This window comes from Balaenoptera physalus (assembly GCF_965194825.1).
Source record: "Balaenoptera physalus genome assembly, chromosome: 2".
Classification (NCBI taxonomy): domain Eukaryota; kingdom Metazoa; phylum Chordata; class Mammalia; order Artiodactyla; family Balaenopteridae; genus Balaenoptera; species Balaenoptera physalus.
Window position 1 is genome coordinate 53,021,352 of NC_138883.1, and position 22,612 is coordinate 53,043,963.

A 22,612-nucleotide genomic window follows, 5' to 3' on the forward strand; every position below is an offset into this window, starting at 1 on the left:
CGTCAAAGAATGTATCTTTGTGTTTTTATTAGGAGGGACTTTTTTCTAGCAAGTGCATTATGAATAAATCTCACAAGGTGCAGACATTTCAAATTTTTCTACTTAATTTAACGTTTTCATTGTGAGACTATTTTAAGGAAAAATAATTTAGTTGATTAGAGAAGAGCATAAAAACATCATGACAAAATTAAATGCCATGTCCTCAAATTGGCTCTTTTGTTTGTTTTCTGTTCGTTTGTTTTTTAAATTTACAACTTATCTATCCAAATCTTAAATGAAAGGAGAAAGAAAAGGAAAACTATACGAATCCCTTTTTTTACTCTCTTATCTCTCACACACCTTCACAAATTTGAAGATCTACTGCATCTGAAATCTATACTAACAATATATTTTAGAGGAGATTCTGCTAGTTGTATGGATTACTAATTATATAGAATTATTACGTTTCATTGTTATTTATTACTTTTTTTAAATGTTCATGATTTTTATCTATTACATTTATTTCTTTTATATTCACAGATTTTAATCTTTTTCCCTTCTTACCCTCTTGCCCTCTCTCCCCCTCTTCCTTCCTCAATTATTTCATGACTTCCTGGTCTGTGCCATCCAGGAAAGCAGGGCATCAGGCTTTAGAGATAGAGTTAGACACTCTGTGCCTTCAAGGAGCTATCTGGTCAGGGATATAGACATGGAAGAAGATACAGGGTGAAGCTTCGAGTACAGGTTAAATGGGTATATAACATAATATGTGGTCAAGAAGAGTGAGCAACAAACTCAGCCTAGGGGTAGGAAAAGTATCATCACATAAGTGGTAACTTTGAACTGAATCTCAACACACAGGGCAGGTAGGGGGTGCTAGAAGACAAGGGCCTGACTTGCCAAATACAGGAAAGAACTGCAAGGGCACTGAGGTTCACTAGTCAGTGAAACTGTATGTGATGAGTGTTGTAGGAGTGAGTGATTCTACAGGAGCATTTCTAAGACTATGTTTCTAAAATACCATGTCCGGAGTGATACACTTGTTGTTATTAAAAAGTGGAGTTTTCATCAAATGAGCTTTGGATAATAGATTGCATTAACATTTTAATTTTCTCTGGGCTTCTTGAAGACTATAATATGCTAATATGCATAGCACATATTGTACAAGAATGAAAAATGAACAATATACAAAAAAAAAAAAGTTTACCAATAATCCCACACTCAGAGAGAACCACTGTTAGTGTTTTGGTATAGTTCCTTCTGGGCTTTCTTTTCCTCTACATTTTTCCCCATGTAAATCTTGTTCTCTTCCATAAATCAGTGCTCAACTGCCTCACTGTCTTAATTTGTACATTTGGTATAAACATTTTTACTGAGTTCCTATTATGTGTAAAATAGAGTGTGGGATGCTGCAAGTATAAAGATGAATCATGTATATTCCCCCTTTAAGAAACTCTCTGTTATCAGTCATTAGCATATGTCTTTTTTTATATAAAAATGTGATACTGTACATACTGCTCAGTAACATGTTTTACTCACTTTGTAATAGTGGTTGTAGCTATTCATACTATTCACTAGCATGTTTTTCTTGCTTAACAATATAAATATCTTTGTCAATAAATGTGGGTCTATTACATCATCATTTAAAAAGGCTGCATCATAATCTATTATGTGACTGTACCACGATTTTTTTTAGTTAATCTGTCAGGCTGTTTTCAGTTATTATTTTTTTTAATTAAAGCAGTATTATGATGAGCACACTCATTGAGGATTGAAGTTTTTCATAGTTACAGGAACATAATTTTATTTATGATGATAAAGTTTATGACACAGAAGCAGGAGGCCTGGAAGAATTAAACTGGCAGCAGAAAGACCACTTAGGACACTGTCACAAGAAGAGATAAGGATGACTTATACTAAGAAAGCTACCTATAGCCATGAAAAGAAATAGGCTGATATGAGAGATATTTTTGATAGAGAAACCAAAGCTGCTGATTGGAAGTGGTGAGTTAGAAGATGGTGAAACAAAGAAAAGTCTATTGTTTTTAATTAGCAGATCAAGTGGTCTGATAATTAACTAACAACTAAGTCAAGAAATAAATAGTCCTTAGGTTTGGGGATTTGCAAGACTTTTGGAAAATAGTAGTAGGCTGCAATCACTGACTGGAAGAACCTTGGGGTAAAGTTACAATTCACATTATAAACATGCAAAACAGAGAGATATTCATGAGAACAAACAAAATCTCCTGACAGAAAAATTATGATAATAATTTAGAGCATTCTAGAGAATGGAAAATTTAATGTGGAGAGAGAGAGAGAAGTCTATAAAAACTATGACAAGTTTTAAGACCTTCTTGTCCAAGAAAGTTGCAAAGAAAGGGTTAACTCTGAAATCAAGATTTTAAAAGCCTCATGGAAAAGATGGAAAATAAACTTTATTTTAATTAGGCTTTGGTGTTTATTTTAAAATGAGCAAATTTATTAAAAAATCAACTTGTAACTTACCTAGATTGAAACTGAGGTTTACATTTCTATAATTTTGATTACATAGGGAGAAAAGTTTATCTAACAAATGAATAGCATACATTAACAAGGGAGTTTTTGAACTATCTAGCATGATAAACTTAAAAATATATAGCTAGTCAAGGATCTATTTTTGTTAGACTGGCCTAATGTAATAAGATCTTTGAATATTCGTCTTGTTAAGTTAGAAAATAGATACTTATTATTAACCCCGCTTCTATCTTTAACTTTTTACTCTTTGTTCCTATAGTCAGAACACTAATAACCTTGGAGCTGGTAAAGTATAAATTCTTAGTTTCAAAAATGAAGAAATTCATACTCAGAGTGCTTAAGCTTGGCCAAGGTCATGTGGTTTGTTTTTGGAAGATATGAAATCTTCCAATTTCAAATAATAACATTCCATTAAATAATCTTTTAATGTATAATTTCATTTATTTCATATAAATGTATCATAATTTGGATACTTATTTGGAGTGGTATATCTTATAAGAAGTTTTGACTTGTATACGGGAATTATTCTCATACAGGTAGATACAGATATTTAAAATAGACATATAAGATGTAAGACAGATAGATAAGGTAATTTGCAACATATGTGTTATTTACTCCCTCGCATTTCTACCTTGACTCTTTTTTATTGTCCCTGAGACAGTAACCAAGAGATGGGCAGGTAAAACTGGTCCAGTTTGTCCATAAGAACAGACTAATTATGAGCAAGAGGAGTCCAGTACTAACTCAGGTTATTCATTCCAGACACCATACTTTACTGGAGCCTGCTTCAGGGTTCATATCTCTGCATTGGCCACCTGCTATAAATTGGCCTCAATTTGAGTTCTGTTCAAAGTATTTATCAGCTCATTCTCAGTGTTCTCATTTGTTAAATTTTAATATTAAATATTTGATCCTAGGATTGTCATGAGAATTAATGAAAATGTAAAATCCCTAACTATGCCTGGCACACAATAGGAGCATAATTAATGTTAAATGCTGAGCTTATTGCTGTTATTCTGTGTCCTTTCTCATGGAGGGTGAATAAATACTGCAGCTTCTTTCAATCCTGTTGTTACTAGATGATGCTTATTTAGAATTGCATCATTCCCTGGTGGTTCACTTCAAAAAGAACAAATTATTTAACTAAATTATTTAGTTGTTTATATTTACAAGAGTAAATTATCTAATCATGTAGGTTTTAAAAATGCAGCCATTTTTAAACATGTTTTTTGTTAATGCCAATTCCTAGAATATATATATATATCTGCTTCAAGAAGGTAGTGGTTAGTGTTTCATATTTTCTGATTTCTAAGATGCTAGCATTATTTATGTTTTTTTTTTTAATTAGAAGTAAATGAAGGAATTAAAAAGACATGAAGATATTTAAATAGCAAGATAACTAATTCTTATATCACTTTGTACTTAAATTTATTTTTCTCTGTGTAATAAAGAGGAACATTTCAACATTAGTTGAAAAATACTTTAAAAATTAATTATATTTGTTTTTGTTCCTGGGCACTGGAGCACAGTAATGCTAGAAGGGAGAATAAAACCTTTGCCTTTTTGTCCATATTCAGTAATAACTCCAAAGAGGGGAAGCATATGACATTTATCACAAGGATAGAATTTTCATATATTTCTGGTTATTCTTATTCTGCCATTCTAATTTAGCCCATGCTTTTTTGATAGATGTCCTATTCCATAAATACTTTTTAATTCATACACATTTGTATGAGAAGTAAAAGTCTTCCAGTGGAACAGGTGATATTGTTTGTAGGAAAACCCATTGAGTAGTACTTGCCTCTTATTAGTTCATTTTTCACCAAACCCTAACATAAATATATTCCAGCACAGTAAGGTAAGTTCCTGTAAAATCAATCTAATTTTCTCATAAATATCTTCAGTAAAATCAGAAATTAGCTTTACTTGAGAAAATTAAATTCTTAGATTATTGAAATATATTTTTGAAAACTCACTTAAAATTAATTTTACAGAAATAGTGGCAGCATCATGACAAACTATTTACAGTGATCTCAAAATCTTAAAGTGAAATCATTTGAAATTAAAATGTCAAAAAATACTAAAAGTCAAAAAGAACAATACACTGGATTGTCAGAGTGTGGCATTGTAGTCAGTTGTTCCATTTCATTTCCTCGAGGGAGAGAACGAATCCTAAACCTTAGCAGTTTGGCAGCAGTTTCTAAACCAAATTTAGAACTTCTGGTTTTATATCAGAGGTTCTTCTTTTTCTCTTGCCTATTGCATTTACTGTGCCTGCTAAGTCTATAATGTCTCTTATCCCTTTCTTATAGCATCCTTGGATAAGAGATAACAGCATAGGAAGCAGAAGACTGAAAAGCTAAATCTTACCTCAGCAAGTAGGATCACTCTTCTGTGAAATGCAGATCTTAAAGACCCAGTTAATGGCTGATAATGACAAGTCATTGAGTAGATTGTTCTTATGTTGACCATTTGCGTTCCAATGTACTGCTTTATTTATTTTGCTAATGTTTGAAGACCTCATTTGAGAAAGTTCTACGAAAACAATTTAGAATTATTTTAAGTGAGGGTAAGTGCCACTTATCCCCAAGGTCTCTGTAATTTTTGTCATCTGAATTGTCACACATCTTCAACCAGCAGAAGTTGTTCCCTTATGATTTTCTGTGTTTGAATATGCTTTACCAGTATATACTAACCTTGAAAAATTTTCTTTTTCCCATTTCAAGTTCCACCCAATCTGACTGTTCCACAGGAAAAATCACCTTTGGTCACCAGAGAAGGAGACACAATAGAACTGCAGTGTCAAGTAACTGGAAAACCTAAACCCATCATCCTTTGGTCTAGAGCGGATAAAGAAGTTGCAATGCCTGATGGGTCAATGCAAATGGAGAGTTATGATGGAACACTGAGGATTGTGAATGTATCTAGGGAAATGTCAGGAATGTACCGATGTCAGACCAGCCAGTACAATGGATTTAATGTGAAACCAAGAGAAGCCTTGGTGCAGCTCATCGTGCAGTGTAAGTACATTTTTTTTCTATGTATTTCGAGATTGGGGGGACAAGGGAAGAAAATGAGGTGATTTTTGGAATTGGATTAGTAAACAATATTTCTACATTATTGCTACCCAATTTAAACTATAATTTCCCTAAGTCTGCCTATTACTTGAACTAATACACACTAATGGAAAAGAATTGTATTAGTGTGTGTGTGTGATGATTATGATGGTGTTATGTCATTGGTTAATGCCAAAGAATCAACAAGCCTAATGGTTAAATACTGGCCATGTACAATGAAGCAAAATGGAGATTGGAAGTAATTGCTAATTCAGATTATAATACTCTTTTGTTTTCATAGTTTATGTTTCTGCTTCAGCAATTGCGTGTCCTTTGCCCAAATTATCCACCTATTTCAAGGCATCCCTTTGCTTAAATTGTGGAGACCTAATCATTGCAATGCTGTGTGCAATCTGAAGTTGTAAGAGTAGATTACATAATTATCTGGTAATATATAGATAATTCAGGCAGATATTAGGAGCTAAAGTTTTGCTTGACTTTCTCCACAGATAATTGTTTAACTGTGAGAGCTGAATATGATAGATTTTTAACTATTTTCAATGAAATCACTGTTAGAGTGCTAACACAAAAAAAAATGCAGACATACTGTGCTTTGTATTTGCTTTTAGTATTAAAAATACCTAAATTCATGATATTAAGAAGTTTTAACAATGTCACTGGTGTTAGGTTATTAGAGGATGATGCCCTGCTATTTTGGATAGCAGGTAGTGTGGATATTGTTAAAGAGAAGAAGCAAACTAAACACCATCTGTTCAAACTCCAGGAGTGTTGCTGTCCATTTTAGTTGATGTATTATTTGTTAACTACATGGTGGCAAAGTCTTCAAGAAAAAGAATGAAGTAGATGAAACTATACACTTCAATAAACAATGATGTTGTTTTCTTTCTGTGGTTCTTCTGTAACTTGGAAAATAGCAATTAGTCCAAAATGTCTATTTTTATATAAGACTTAAGGATGCTGGCAGATTAGATTATCTGACTTTAAATTTGGAAGGTTAACTGAGATACGGAAGGATTACGTTTGGGGCAGGTAACAACACATGCGCTTTTGTATGAGGAGTATGAGTGGTGAGAGGAGCAATGTTCTGGGTGCTGCTGAACCATTCCCTGTCCCTGTTCTTTAGAAACTCAGATTTCAGTCTGCTGTGTATCCTGTAAATATGCAAACTTATATTTGTCAAATATCTTGGCTGATTTCCAATTGATTACTAGTTTTATCTCTAAAGAATGCAGCTTTTAGGTGGCAAGTTCTATTCCACAGTTTAATGTTACATTTTTTCCTCACTGGCCTTTATACTCATGATAATAAGCTCATGGTAGGAGGTTTACGTGAAAACAGGTTTCAGAAAGAAAATTTTTTTTTTTTTTTAACGAAACCTCTCCTTAATTCTCCAAAAAATAAGAGACACGCTCAGGTAACCACAGAGGAAATTGATACAGTTTGGAGCACCTCATTCGTATTGGTAATCACAGGATTGTGTGCTTCCTCCGGAGTTATGCACCAGGCTTCAGTGTTCCTACAGCCACAGGGCAATTCGTTGTCACCCTGCTCACACTCTCTGGGGAAGCTGTGAAACCCACTGGCTCTAGGGAATTTTAAATTAAAGGTTCAAGGGCCAGGATCTCTTATCTCCATAGAATATACTAACTTCCAGGATTCTATTGACAACCTAAATTTCCTTTTTTTTTTTTTTTTTTGCTTCCTAATAAATTTCATAGATAATAATAAGTTCAGCACAAGATCTTAAAATTCAATCCTATAATAGCACATGAAGATAAATACTGACACAGTTGTCTCTAGTGTCACAAGGATGTAATTGACTGAACGCCATCAATAGACATAGGCAAAGCCGAGTTCATTTAATGTAGATAAAAAGATCTGCATCCCAAGGTGACTGCAGAGCAGGGGGTATAATCTAATAGCACTTCGTCTCAGAGGCAACTTCCCTGGTCTACCCAGAAAGGTGGCTGGATGCCAGCAGTCTTGCCAGTTTCGGATGAGTATGCCATCATGTCTTTCCAAAAGCTTCATTTCATGGATTCCCAACTCTTCTGAAGAATCTAGTTATGTGTCTAAGCATTTGCCAGGTACGAAAACTAGTAAGAGCTCCAGAATATTTCTGAGTCAAGCATTCATTTTCCAGGCACATAATCCCTGCTAGCAGGTCCAGCTTGCAAGCCTACCTAAGCATTATTCCTGCAAAACTAGCCATGTAGGAATCCTGATACATTTTTAAAATCATAAATATTTTAGCTTTTATGGTGACTTCTTAAAAGTATGAAAATAATATGGTATTTGTGCTTAACTGAGATAGCCATACTACAAGTGAGAATTCATATAGAATATAAAATACTAAGTTATTTTCATACACACATGCACACAAATATACATATATATGTGCATGTGTTTATGTCATCCTCAGCAATTAGTTACATCATTGCAGCTAACAAGCTATGCTTTGTATATTTTGTATTCCCAGCATAATATATTTTACATTATGGCTATTCAGAAAATGTGTTGAGTAAATATGTTATGATAACAAATGTAATAAGAATATATATACACACACACACACACACACACACACATCTTGCTTCTTGCATAACTAGTCCTTATTATTTAGGTTTCAGGATTATCTGAGGACTTGTTGCATAACAGTTGTTTTTTATTTTTTAATCTTTACTGGAGTATAATCGCTTTAAAATGGTGTGTTAGTTTCTGCTTTATAACAAAGTGTCAGCTATACATATACATATACACCCATATCTCCTCCCTCTTGCGTCTCCCTCCCACCCTCCCTACCCCGCCCCTATAGATGGTTACAAAGCACTGAGCTGATCTCCCTATATTATGCGACTGCTTCCTGCTAGCTGTCTATTTTATATTTGGTAGTATATAATAAAGTCCATGCAACCCTCTCACTTCGTCCCAGCTTACCCTTCCCCCTCCCCATGTCCTCATGTCCATTCTTTACGTCTGCGTCTCTATTCCTGTTCTGCCCCTAGATTCTTCAGAACCTTTTTTTTTTTTTTAGATTCCACATATATGTGTTAACATATAGTATTTGTTTTTCTCTTTCTGACTTACTTCACTCTGTATGACAGACTCTAGGTCCATCCACCTCACTACATATAACTCAATTTTGTTTCTTTTTATGGCTGAGTAATATTCCATTGTATATATCTGCCATATCTTCTTTACCCATTCATCTGTCGATGGGCACTTAGGTTGCTTCCATGTCCTGGCTATTCTAAATAGAGCTGCAATGAACATTATGCTACATGACTCTTTTTGAATTATGATTTTCCCAGGGTATATGCACAGTAGTGGGATTGCTGGGTTGCATGGTAGTTCTATTCTTAGTTTTTTAAGGAAACTCCATACTGTTCTCCATAGTGGCTGTATCAATTTACATTCCCACCAACAGTGAAAGAGGGTTCCCTTTTCTCCACACACTCTCCAGCATTGATTATTTGGAGATTTTTTGATGATGGCTCTTCTGACTGGTGTGAGGTGACATGTCATTGTATTTTGATTTGCATTTCTCTAATGATTAGTGATGTTGAGCATTCTTTCACGTGTTTGTGGGCAATCTGTATATCTCCTTTGGAGAAATGTATATGTAGGTCTTCTGCCCATTTTTGGATACGTTTTTTTTATTTTTATATTGAGCTGCATGAGCTGTTTATATATTTTGGAGATTAATCCTTTGTCCATTGATTAGTTTGCAAATATTTTCTCCCATCCTGAGGGTTGTCTTTCGTCTTGTTTATGGTTTCCTTTGCTGTGCAAAAGCTTTGAAGTTTCATTAGGTACCATTTGTTTATTTTTGTTTTTATTTCCATTTCTCTAGGAGGTGGGTCAAAAAGGCTCTTGCTGTGATTTATGTCATAGAGTGTCCTGCCTGTTTTCCTCTAAGAGTTTTATAGTGTCTGGCCTTTATTTAGCTCTTTAATTGATTTTGAGTTTATTTTTGTGTATGGTGTTAGGGAGTGTTCTAATTTCATTCTTTTACATGTAGGTGTCCAGTTTTCCCAGCACCACTTATTGAAGAGGCTGTTTTTTCTCCATTGTATATTCTCACCTCCTTTATCAAAAATAAGGTGACCATAGGTGTGTGGGTTTATCTCTGGGCTTTCTATCCTGTTCCATTGATCTATATGTCTGTGTTTGTGCCAGTACCATAATGTCTTGATTACTGTAGCTTCGTAGTATAGTCTGAAGTCCGGGAGCCTGATATCTCCAGCTCTGTTTTTCTTTCTCAAGATTTCTTTGACTATTCAGGGTCTTTTGTGTTTCCATACAAATTGTGAGATTTTTGTTCTAGTTTTATGAAAAATGCCATTGGTAGTTTGATAGGGATTGCATTGAATCTGTAGATTGCTTTGTGTAGTATAGTCATTTTCACAATGTTGATTCTTCCAATCCAAGAGCATGGTATATCTCTCCATCTATTTGTATCATCTTTAATTTCTTTCATCAGTGTCTTATAGTTTTTTGCATACAGGTCTTTTGTCTCCTTACATAGGTTTATTCCTAGGTATTTTATTCTTTTTGTTGCAATGGTAAATGGGAGTGTTTCCTTAATTTCTCTTTCAGAGTTTTCATCATTAGTGTTTAGGAATGCAAGAGATTTCTGTGCATTAATTTTGTATCCTGCTACTTTACCAGATTCATTGATTAGCTCTAGTAGTTTTCAGGTAGAGTCTTGAGGATTCTCTAGGTATAGTATCATGTCATCTGCAAACAGTGACAGCTTTACTTCTTCTTTTCCCATCTGGATTCCTTTTATTATTTTTCTTCTCTGATTGCTGTGGCTAAAACTACCAAAACTATGTTGAATAATAGTGGTGAGAGTGGGCAACTTTGTCTTGTTCCTGATCTTGCTGGAAATGGTTTCAATTTTTTACCATTGAGAACGATGTTGGCCATGGGCGTATCATATATGGCCTTTATTATGTTGAGGTAAATTCCCTCTATGCATACTTTCTGGAGGGTTTTTATCATAAATGGGTGTTGAATTTTGTCAAAAGCTTTTTCTGCATCTATTGAGATTATCATATGGTTTCTTTCCTTCAGTTTGATAATATGGTGTATCACATTGATTAATTTGCATATATTGAAGAATTCTTGCATCTGTGGGATAAACCCCACTTGATCATGGTGTATGATCCTTTTAATGTGCTGTTGAATTCTCTTTGCTAGTATTTTGTTGAGGATTTTTGCATCTGTGTTCATCAGTGATATTGACCTGTAGTTTTCTTTCTTTGTGACATCTTTGTCTGGTTTTGGTATCTGGGTGATGGTGGCCTCTTAGAATGAGTTTGGGTGTGTTCCTCCCTCTGCTATATTTTGGAAGAGTTTGAAAAGGATAGGTGTTAGCTCTTCTCTAAATGTTTGATAGAATTCAACTGTGAAGCCATCTGGTCCTGGGCTTTTGTTTGTTGGAAGATTTTTAATCACAGTTTCAATTTCAGTGCTTGTGATTGGTCTGTTTATATTTTCTATTTCGTCCTGTTTCAGTCTCGGAAGGTTGTGGTTTTTTAAGAATTTGTCCATTTCTTCCAGGTTGTCTGTTTTTTTGGCATATAGTTGCTTGTAGTAATCTCTTATGATCCTTTGTATTTCTTCAGTGTCAGTTGTTACTTCTCTTTTTTCATTTCTAATTCTGTTGATTTGAGTCTTCTCCCTTTTTTTCTTGATGAGTCTGGCTAATGGTTTATCAATTTTCTTTATCTTATTAAAGAACCAGCTTTTGGTATGATTGATCTTTGCTATTGTTTCCTTCATTTCTTTTTCATTTATTTCTGATCTGATCTTCATGATTTCTTTCCTTCTGCTAACTTTGGGGTTTTTTGGTTCTTCTTTCTCTAATTGCTTTAGGTGTAAGGTTAGGTTGTTTATTTGAGATGTTTCTTGTTTCTTGAGGTAAGATTGTATTGCTATAAACTTCTGTCTTAGAACTGCTTTTGCTGCATCTCGTAGGTTTTGGGTCATCGTTTTTTCATTGTCATTTGTTTCTAGGTATTTTTTGATTTCCTCTTTGATTTCTTCAGTGATCTCTTGGTCATTAAGTAGTGTATTGTTTATCCTCCATGTGTTTGTATTTTTTATAGAATTTTTCCTGTAATTGATATCTAGTCTCATAGCATTGTGGTCAGAAAAGACACTTGATATGATTTCAATTTTTTTAATTTACCAAAGCTTCATTTGTGACCCGAGATATGATCTATCCTGGAGAATGTTCCATGAGCACTTGAGAAGAAATTGTATTCTGTTGTTTTTGGATGGAATGCCCTATAAATATCAATTAAGTCCATCTTGTTTAATGTATCATTTAAAGCTTGTGTTTCCTTATTTATTTTCATTTTGGATGATCTGTCCATGGTGAAAGTGGGGTGTTAACGTCCCCTACTCTGATTGTGTTACTGTCGATTTCCCCTTTTATGGCTGTTAACATTTGCCTTATGTATTGAGGTGCTCCTATGTGGGTGCATAAATATTTACAGTTCTTATATCTTCTTCTTGGATTGATCCCTTGATCATTAGGTAGTTTCCCTCTTTGTCTCTTTCTAATAGTCTTTATTTTAAAGTCTATTTTATCTGATATGAGATTTGCTACTCCAGCTCTCTTTTGATATCCATTTGCATGGAATATCTTTTTCCATCCCCTCACTTCCAGTCTGTATGTGTCCCTAGGTCTGAAGTGGGTCTCTTGTAGACAGCATATATATAGGTCTTGTTTTTGTATCCATTCAGCCTGTCTGTGTCTTTTGGCTGGGGCATTTAATCCATTTACATTTAAGGTAATTATCGATATGTATGTCCCTGTTACCATTTTCTTAATTGTTTTGGGTTTGCTATTGTAGGTCTTTTCCTTCTCTTGTGTTTCCTGCCTAGAGAAGTTTCTTTAGCATTTGTTGTAAAGCTGGTTTTACGGTGCTGAATTCTCTTAGCTTTTGCTTGTCTGTAAAGGTTTTAATTTCTCCATCAAATCTGAATGAGATCCTTGCTGGGTAGAGTAATCTTGGTTGTAGGTTTTTCCCTTTCATCACTTTAAACATGTCCTGCCACTCCCTTCTGGCTTGCAGAGTTTGTGCTGAAAGATCAGCTGTTAACTTTATGGGGATTCCTGTGTATGTTATTTGTTGTTTTTCCCTTGCTTCTTTTAATATTTTTTCTTTGTGTTTAATTTTTGATAGTTTGATTAATATGTGTCTTGGCGTGTTTCTCCTTGGATTTATCCTGTATGGGACTCTCTGCGCTTCCTGGACTTGATTAACTATTTCCTCTCCCATATTAGGGAAGTTTTCAACTATAATCTCTTCAAATATTTTCTCAGTCCCTTTCTTTTTCTCTTCTTCTTCTGGGGCCCCTATAATTTGAATGTTGGTGTGTTTAATGTTGCCCCAGATGCCTCTGAGACTGTCCTCAATTCTTTTCATTCTTTTTATTCTGCTCTGCAGTAGTTATTTCCACTATTTTATCTTCCAGTTCACTTATCCGTTCTTTTGCTTCAGTTATTCTGCTATTGATTCCTTCTAGAAAATTTTTAATTTCTTTTATTGTGCTGTTCATCATTGTTTGTTTGCTCTTTAGTTCTTCTAGGTCTTTCTTAAATGTTTCTTCTGTATTCTCCATTCTGTTTCCAAGATTTTGGATCATCTCTACTATCATTAGTCTGAATTCTTTTTCAGGTAGACTGCCTATTTCCTCTTCATTTGTTTGGTCTGGTGGGTTTTTACCTTGCTCCTTCATTTGCTGTGTGTTTCTCTGTCTTCTCATTTAGCTTAACTTACTGTGTTTGGGGTCTCCTTTTCGCAGGCTGCAAGTTCATAGCTCCCGTTTTTTTTGGTGTCTGCCCCCAGTCGCTAAGGTTGGTTCAGTGGGTTGTGTAGGCTTCCTGGTGGAGGTTGCCTGTGTTCTGGAGGATGAGGCTGGATCTTTTCTTTCTGGTGAGAAGGACCGCATCCGGTGTTGTGTTTTGGGGTTTCTGTGACCTTATTATGATTTTAGGCAGCCTCTCTGCTAATGGGTGGGGTTGTGTTTCTGTCTTGCTAGTTGTTTGGCATAGAGTGTCCAGCACTGTAGGTTGCTGGTCGTTGAGTGCAGTTGGGTCTTAGCGTTGAGATGGAGATCTCTTTGAGAGCTTTTGCTGTTTGATATTATGTGGAGCTGGGAGGTCTCTGGTGGACCAATGTCCTGAACTCGAATCTCCCACCTTGGAAGCACAGGCCTGACACCCAGCCGGAGCACCAATACCCTGTCAGCCACATGGCTCAGAAGCAAAGTTAGAAAGAGAAAGAAAGAAAGAAAGAAGAGAGCAACCAAACCGAAAAACAAATCCACCAATGATAACAAGTGCTAAAAAATATACTTAAAAAAATAATAATAAAATAAAAATAACGGACAGACAGAACCCTAGGACAAATGGTAAAAGCAACGCTATACAGACAAAATCACACACAGAAGTATACACATAACACTCACAAAAAGAGAAAAAGGAAAAAAATACATATATCGTTGCTCCCAGAGTCCAGCACCTCAATTTTGGGATGATTCGTTTTCTATTCAGGTATTCCACAGATACAGGGTACATCAAGTTGATTGTGGAGATTTAATCTGCTGCTCCTGAGGCTGCTGGGAGAGATTTCCCTTATCTTCTTTGTTTGCACAGCTCCTGGGTTTCAGCTTTGGATTTGCCCCACCTCTGCGTGTAGGTCGCCTGAGGGCATCTGTTCCCCACCCAGACAGGACAGGGTTAAAGGAGCAGCTGATTCGGCGGCTCTGGCTCACTCAGGCCGGGGGGGGGGGGGGGGGGGGGGGGGGAGGGAGGGGTACGGAGTGCGGGGTGAGCCTGTGGCGGCAGAGGCCAGCATGACGTTGCAACAGCCTGAGGGCCTGGTGTGTTCTCCTGGGGAAGTTGTCCCTGGATCACGGGACCCTGGCAGCGGCGGGCTGCACAGGCTCCTTGGAGGGGAAGTGTGGATAGTGACCTGTGCTTGCACACGGGCTTCTTGGTGGCTGCAGCATCAGCCTTAGCATTTCATGCCTGTCTCTGGGGTCTGCACTGATAACTGCGCCTTGTGCCTATCTCTGGAGCTGGTTTAGGCGGCGCTCTGAATCCCTTCTCCTCGCGCACCAGGAAACAATGGTCTCTTGCCTCTTAGGCAGTTCCAGACCTTTTACTGGACTCCCTCCCAGCTAGCTGTGGCGCACTAGCCCCCTTCAGGCTGTGTTCACTCACAAACCCCAGTCCTCTCCACGGCATCTGACCTCCGAAGCCCGAGCCTCAGCTCCCAGCCCCCACTTGTCCCGGCGGGTGAGCAGACAAGCCTCTCTGGCAGGTGAGTGCTGGTCGGCACCGATCCTCTGTGCAGGAATCTCTCTGCTTTGCCCTCTGCAACCCTGTTGCTGCACTGTCCTCTGTGGCTCTGAAGCTGCCTCCCCACCACCCGCTGTCTCCGCCAGTGAAGGGGCTTCCTAGTGTGTGGAATCTTTTCCTCCTTCACAGCTCCCTCCCAGTGGTGCAGGTCTCCTCCCTATTCTTTTGTCTTTGTTTTTTCTTTTGCCCTACCCAGGTTCGTGGGGAGTTTCTTGCCTTTTGGAAAGTCTGAGGTCCTCTGCCAGGGTTCAGTAGGTGTTCTGTAGGAGTTGTTCCACATGTAGATGTATTTCTGATGTATTTGTGGGGAGGAAGGTGATCTCCACGTCTTACTCTTCTGCCATCTTGAAGGTCTCTCGCATAATAGTTGATAGCTGAAAACATCCAAGTGTATGAAGGGAGAAGATGTCAATTATTCTAACCCTTACAAGACAGTTTTCAGCACTTGAACTCTATCTACACTTTAGTTTATTAAGATCTCCTTTCTTAAAATGGTTATTACACGGGCAAATTGTAGGACAGTCTATTCTAGGACAAAATATGTGTATATATGCACACACAATATGTATACATAAACACATATATATTTATATATAATTAATCAGTTTTGAAATATAAAAGAATGAAACAGAGATGGTCATAATAAATAAGAAACAAAACCAAATGTGTCTCTAAGGCATTTTTTTTTTCTCATTAAGTTTTAGTTGTGTCCAATTAAACAATAACCAATCGAAAGGATTAAAGGACCAAAGAAGAAATTGTATTAGGCCTTTGATGAGTGTAGGTTTAAGGACCTAAATATAAATAGCATAAATGCTTTCATATTACCTAAAAATGTTGAACAGTACATTTAATTTAATGTTCTGAATCTTCAAATGAGATTTATTCTTAGCCCATGTGTTAAAATAATAGAGCAGTTCTTTCATTAAAACTTTTTCAATTATTTACTATCTCCAATTAATTTTCTTCTTAAAATGTGTGGATAAAGATTTAACAAGTGACAGAAGCCTAGAGGTATTTTACAGCATTTTATATCTTATTAAGAGTAGCTTAATCACCGTAATGAAATGGTTTAAATTATTAAATTTTTGTGCACATTGCTCATTCCTTGAAAGCTGAAGGTTTATTTTATAATATTTTTAATTTCTACGATTGCCAATTACTACAAATGATATAGACCAGAATAGGAAGTTGCAAATATAAGATTTTGAAAAATAGTGGTTTAAAATTTATCTATATTTTTTTAAAATGCTAGATGAAATTGCAACATATATTGTAGAGTTTTTAACAAACCTTTGAACATTCAGCCTCTATTTAATTTAATTTCATTTCCATGTTTTTGAAAATGTATAACAGGTCTTTTAACTTTCTTGCTTATATTTATGTGAAGCAGTATTAGGATAGAATCATTGAAAATAAAAATGTTGGATAGGTTAATTGATTAATATCATTTAAAAATTACAGTATGTATAGAGCTTATTGAACAAAACTAGAACAATTTCCTAAACAAAATAGCAGTAGTAAAAGCTATTTTTAAACATCAGTAGAATACTGATCATTTGAATATTGATTAAATAAAAATGCCATTGGAAGAATATATTCAAATATTAAATGAAGAAACTAAGATATGCCTATTGTCTTCCTAAAAGAAATTATTGCTCTTTCTTATATTTGTGTTATAGATGTATACATATTGCATACTGTGATTTTAATTTCATAAACTGTTACATTTTATTTTTAATAAAAGCTATACTTTAAATGATTTTATCTCAAAGCACTAGTAAAATCTTTTAGAGAAGTGAGTGTATTTTGAAGTGCATTTCCTTGATAATCAGGTGAAGAAGATAAATACTGTATTGGATGTTAGTTTTATATTAAAAGCTTTATTATCTATAGACACATTTATTGTACCTACAAGTAAAGATAAGATATTTCTGTCATAAAATATAAAATACGCACTAAAAACCAAAAACTGACAATAATGTTAAAATGTATTAACCATCTTTCAGCTGCCTTCAAATGAGATTTCATGCACCCTTTACTTACAATTTCTATTTACCAAATGAAGAAAAATTATGAAAGAAAATAATCAGAGCTATTGAAAGACCCCATGTTCCTCACCTATTTCCAAAGTAAGACCGAATTTTGTGAAGAGGAGGGAGCCATAGATCAGAGCTTTATCGCTTACTCTTTTTCTCAAGTAATTTAGTGAAGTGTGTATGATTATTACTTTCAATCAAAATGAATATTCAACCAAAGCAGAACACCATGGACCTTATAAACAGAAAGAAAATTAAAGATAGATTGGAATGTAATGTAACAGATATGCTCACTGTTGTTAGATGAATTACTGAGTAATTTTCTGTAGTGTTGAGATATACAGAATGACTGTGTTGAGCAAGTATAACTACTTTTTGGATTTTTTCAAAAGCAAAATTGCTCTGCAAATATTGTGACTAGAGATTGATCTAAAGCTAATATAAGAGACTAATATAAGCTAATAATATAAGAGGTAAATATTGATTAAAGAGGAAACAAGGAAGCAGTTTGCCATATTCACACAGGAAGATGTTAAAGGCTATCCAAAGGAATTTATAAGTGAATGGATAAGAATTTTAACTTAAAAGAACAATAAAATGCCTTCTAGCATAGCCTAGAATGCTCTACTTATTCAGATGTGTTCCTTTTTTTTTTGTATTAATTCAGCCCATCTCTTCTTAGCCTCATAGACATGGTAATTTGGTGTTGCCTCTGTAGTAGATTCCTATTCCTCCCTTCTCCTGTTCCCACCAACTCTTCAATTCTTTTTCACCATTTAAGTCTTGCCTCAGTCCTCCCTCTTTAGGAAGCCTCTTGGTGACTGAGAAGAGGGCCCTCCTTGATAGGCCTGTGGACACTGGCATTTCGTCTGCACAAGTTAGAACTTCAAAGCAAAACTTCATTTTGAACATATATATTAGATGATAAACTTCTTTCAAAATCATTGGTTATTATTTCACTGTTGCCTTCATCAAAACTCTCTTTACTATTGCTTATAGAATTAGTTTGAGTGTTAATTTAATACTATATATATGGCCCTTGTCCAATATCTTAATTTCTCTGAGCTTTAGTTTTCTATTTCCAAGAAAAGAAAAATGTTTTCCATTTTCAATTAACATTTATTTGAAATAATTTTGCAAAGCAACTAGAACATTGCTCACCATGCAGCACAAAATGGAAATTATGATTATCATTTTAATATATCATTTCTGGTATATTTTAATGTAAAGAATCCATTTTCTTACTTGTAATTATTGCTCCTATACCCCATTTTACTGTTTACTATTTTCTTTATTTTTTTTTTTCTAAAGACTGTTGATCCATTCCTACTATAACTTAAGCGCTTTGTGGGCCTAAGCAACTGTTATATTTCTAGCACCACAGCAGTTGTAAAATTGGTAGATTCTTGATTAACTGATCCATTTCCAGGGTCTCTGTACTTGGGAAAAGTTTAAAGCTAAACCTCTACTCATAAGAAATTTTAAATTTTATCTTCTCAACTGAATGTAGGTTGGGGAAAGCTTTTACGTTTACTAAGAAAATACTTAATATTTTAAGCATTCATTTTTCATATTTTAACATTAATGATTATTAAATAGAACTCAGCGTTTATTACACACTGTTCCTTTATTTGGATTAAGTGGTCATGTTTGTTCTTCTAATGTTTGCAGCAGTTATTAGAAACATTAATCAACTGAACCTTGAGGCAGTGTTAATATTTTGAAAACATTAATATTTGTGCTATTTTCTCCCATCCTACCTTCCCCACCCCCAGGTAGTTAAGATCTTTTCTTTAAAAAGAAGAAACAATAGCCGTATACGATGGTGTATAATTTAAACTGTATAAAATAAACTCTAAAATTTTTATTTCAAGTCAATATGTCATATAAATATACTCCACCTCATTTCCCAGCGGATTTAGTGAGAAATTATAATGGAGCTGCATTGAAAACAGATTTGTTGAAATATTTTATTTTTATGTTCCTCTTGAATATTTGAAATTTGAACTTCCCAAGTGAATATGATATTTTGCAGAGTCTTTATGATGAATATACTTTAGCTGAACTGCTCCTGCCTTCCTGGGCTATCCCCTTTCTCCCTGTTTCTCACTCTTTCAGAGAATACAGCAGGGTATTTAATCTAAGGAAATTGTCAAAGACAATAGAAACTCTCCCATTCTAAAGAGCTTCTCAATGTAGAGCACAGACACGATGTCATTACTGAGCCATGGATCACAGATTACCTGGAAAGAGGATCGGTTTGTCAAGTATATGCATCTTGTAAAGAAAATACACGCATAATTTTTCCCCTGGTTCCATCTCTGCTTCTGTCTTAATGTAGATACAACCATAGTTTAATATTTAGAAAAGAAACCTTTCATTAATAGTTTTATTTTCAGCATCTATGCAAAGAAGTGAGATAGGGACCAGCCAGCTTAAACAGAATGATTAAAAGTATTGACAGCTTAACTCAGACAAGTTTTTGTTTATTGATGTTGTCAGCTAAGTACTTCTGCCCACCCCTGTTGTGCAGAAATGAATTTAAGATGATTGTAGTATTTCCATGATACTGAAAAGATCATTTTCTCCCTTGAAAGCCTTCAGATATGTGATTAGATTAAATGTATTTTGAATGAAGAAGGTTTATGTTGCCTATTTCCCTGGGTCTTCTCTCCTTCCCCCTTCCTCACTTTATGGAAATATATTCTCTAAGAGAGGTGAACATAAACACGTTTGTAAATATATATGTGTAACGATAAAAACCTGTGCCTTTTTAATCTTTCTTAGTTAAAAAAGGATTTATCTCTCATCCAAAAATAAATGTATTCTTCCCAAATATAGAATTTATTGTCTATAAATTGTCTAAACACTGTGCTTTTCTCCCATGAAAATAAAAAGGTAATAATAATAAACCATTAAAATAAATCACACATAGACGTTTACAATAATATATCCCATGAATGTGCTTGTGACTTGATCAATTTATTTTATAAATATACCCCCCTATGAAATGTTTAGTGCAGAGGAAAACATAAGGTATGCAAAAGACATGACTCTCCTGTTAGGAAAAAAAGCACAAGCACTTCAGAAGTTAGGTAACAATGTAAGAAATTGAATGGCAAAAAGGCACTTCAGTCAGTGCATGATAAAATCATCAGGAAGTGAGAAATCAAAGGCCAGTATTGTGAAAGGAAGACATGACTTCCTATCTCTCCAGCAAGAGAGACACAGTTACCAAAGTTTAATCCATTTACAGACATTGTTCATATAGAATTTTAGCTTACATGTTGTTGTTAGCAATTTTATCTTTATTTATTATCAATTGTTTGATCCAATATCATATTTTAATATTTAATACCAGCCAAAGATTTTTGCATATATTATATTATTTGGGGTTATATTATATTATACTATATTATGTTATGTTAATAACTCTTAACCTAGTAGTGAACTCCTCTATTATATAACCTACCAGAGGGTCTTCTTGGTTCAACTACATTCAAACTCGTGGCGTTACTGTAGACACATATGGAATCAAATTCACTTTGCAGATATAAGACAGGAACCACAGCTTGCCAGCATGTCCTCCCATCCCTACTTCTGGGGATGCTTGAAAATTCTGAAAACATTTTTGATTGTCATAATTGGGGAAGGAGGGATACCACTGGCATCTGCTGCGTAGAGGCCAGAGGTGCTGCTAAATGTCTCAAACGCGTAGAACTCCCAACAGGGAATTATTCTGCCCAAAATGGAATTTTCTGTTGTGTGTGGGGGCTATCTTGTTAACGTTAGGATCTTTGGAGGTGTCCCTGGCCTCTAATCTTGAGATGCCAGTAGCACGCCCCTCCCTCATGTCATGACAATAAAGAATATCTCCAGATGTTGCTAAGAGTTTCTGATGGGCAAAATTATCCCAAGTTGGGAACCTCTGCCTAGACGATGGCTCATATATAAGGAGACAATATCTATGTAATTTGGGGATTGGAACTCTGACAGAACCCTCTGCCCCACAGGAACCAGCGTCTCTATGTCTCTTGTAACAAACCTATAGGTATAACTTCCAGAGTCCCTGAAGCTACAAGAGTCACTAACTACACTAAGCTTGAAGTTAATGTCTTTCTATCCAATATTAACATTCCTCTCAATCCAGAAGCAATTTAATACAGAAATGTTGCCTAAAATCATAGCTGACATTCTTCACTTTTCACGGAGAGCACAGCTAGAACTTTAATAGGTCAGATTCTCATGCAGGAGGGAATTTTTTTTTCATTTTTTCAAATTCATCTACTCTCTTCATCTGCCATGTTAAACTTTCTTAGTAGTTCTTTTGCTCTAGTATTTTTCTTCATTTGGTTGTAATAATTACAGTTATGTATATTACGCAAGTATGTTTCTAATATACCTTACTTTTTTTCTCTTAACTTGCTTTTTGTCTCATTTTCTGTGTACTGCTGTGCTTATGTTCTCTCTTTGTTGGTCTTTCAGCTTTGTATCTGGGTTTGGGAGGAAGTAGCTGTATTTTATTCATGGATCATTTTGATCATCTTTTGAATTCCTTTCTTCTGGCAAACGCGTATTTCCTTGAAGCCCTAAAGATTCTAGTAGGCAAAAGCAAAAGTTCTTCAAAAGGAAGCTTTGAAACTTAACGCTGACCACGCACTGTGAATTTGAAAGAAATTCTCCATTGATTTCACACTTATTAGACTTACTTTAAATGTGGAAATTACTTTCTTCTTAATTACAAACTATTTCCAAAGAGAAAAAAGTCAAATAATGTTCTTGAAAATTAGTGAATACATGGACTTTGTTCTTTAATATTGTTTCTCAATGAATTAAAATTATTGTTTTTCTTGAGAAGAAAATTATGTAGCTTGAGTATCTTTCTTAAATTTAAGAGGGATTTAAACATACAAAATTAATAAGGGGAAGAAAATGTTCAAAATTAAGCAGAAAGTTGAAAAATATTTAAGAAAAATGAGACACAATTTCTTAGCATTTAAATTATTTGCATTGAAATGTATGGATGAAATGGCAGAAGTAATCTGACATTTCTTCAGTTGTTCTTAGTTTCTTTCTGCTTGTCAGTGTCAATATTTTCCCTGGTGATCCTAGTGTTTGAAATATATGTTCTTAAACATAAACTAACTGCTTTGTGTACAATATAAGATGATAAATATAGCACTTTTTTATTCAGTTAAAAATATAAGTAATCTGAGTATATGAAATTTTTGCTTTAAGTGCTGACTTCATACCCTAAGGTACAAATGTATCAATCAATCACACGTATAAATAGATATAGATGCATATTATGCAAATATGTAGAGAGAGATAAATACATATGATGCATATCTATCTAACTCAATGTTGGCTCCATGAAGAGAGCATGTTTATTGAGTGAACACTCATTACTGTTAAGGCATTCTTCTTCTTTGTCTTTTATGATGCCGTACATGCTAGTTTTGTTTTTACCTTCCAGTCTTGTCTTTATTGCTGTTTATCCTTCCTTTCTCCAAATCAGGCTTTGGTCCTATTGTTTTCTTACTCTGCACTCTCTAACTTGGCAATATAATGACTTAAGCCATCACTGTTGTGCAGATCTTCCCCACATTTATATCTGA

The 22,612-nt window shown here is 35.0% G+C and overlaps 1 protein-coding gene across 4 annotated transcripts in view; it reads left to right on the forward strand.

Annotated features, from left to right (window-relative positions):
- Positions 1–22,612, forward strand: part of MDGA2 (MAM domain containing glycosylphosphatidylinositol anchor 2) — an 809,247-nt gene that overhangs the window by 616,624 nt on the left and 170,011 nt on the right. For all 4 annotated transcript variants that reach the window (XR_014261129.1, XM_082452081.1, XM_082452083.1 and 1 more), the window contains one exon: positions 5,220–5,513. Coding sequence is in view for 3 of the 4 variants with exons in the window: in XM_082452081.1 (XP_082308207.1) it covers positions 5,220–5,513 (294 nt within the window). In the remaining variant the exon portion in view is untranslated. The remainder of the gene's footprint in view (positions 1–5,219; positions 5,514–22,612) is intronic.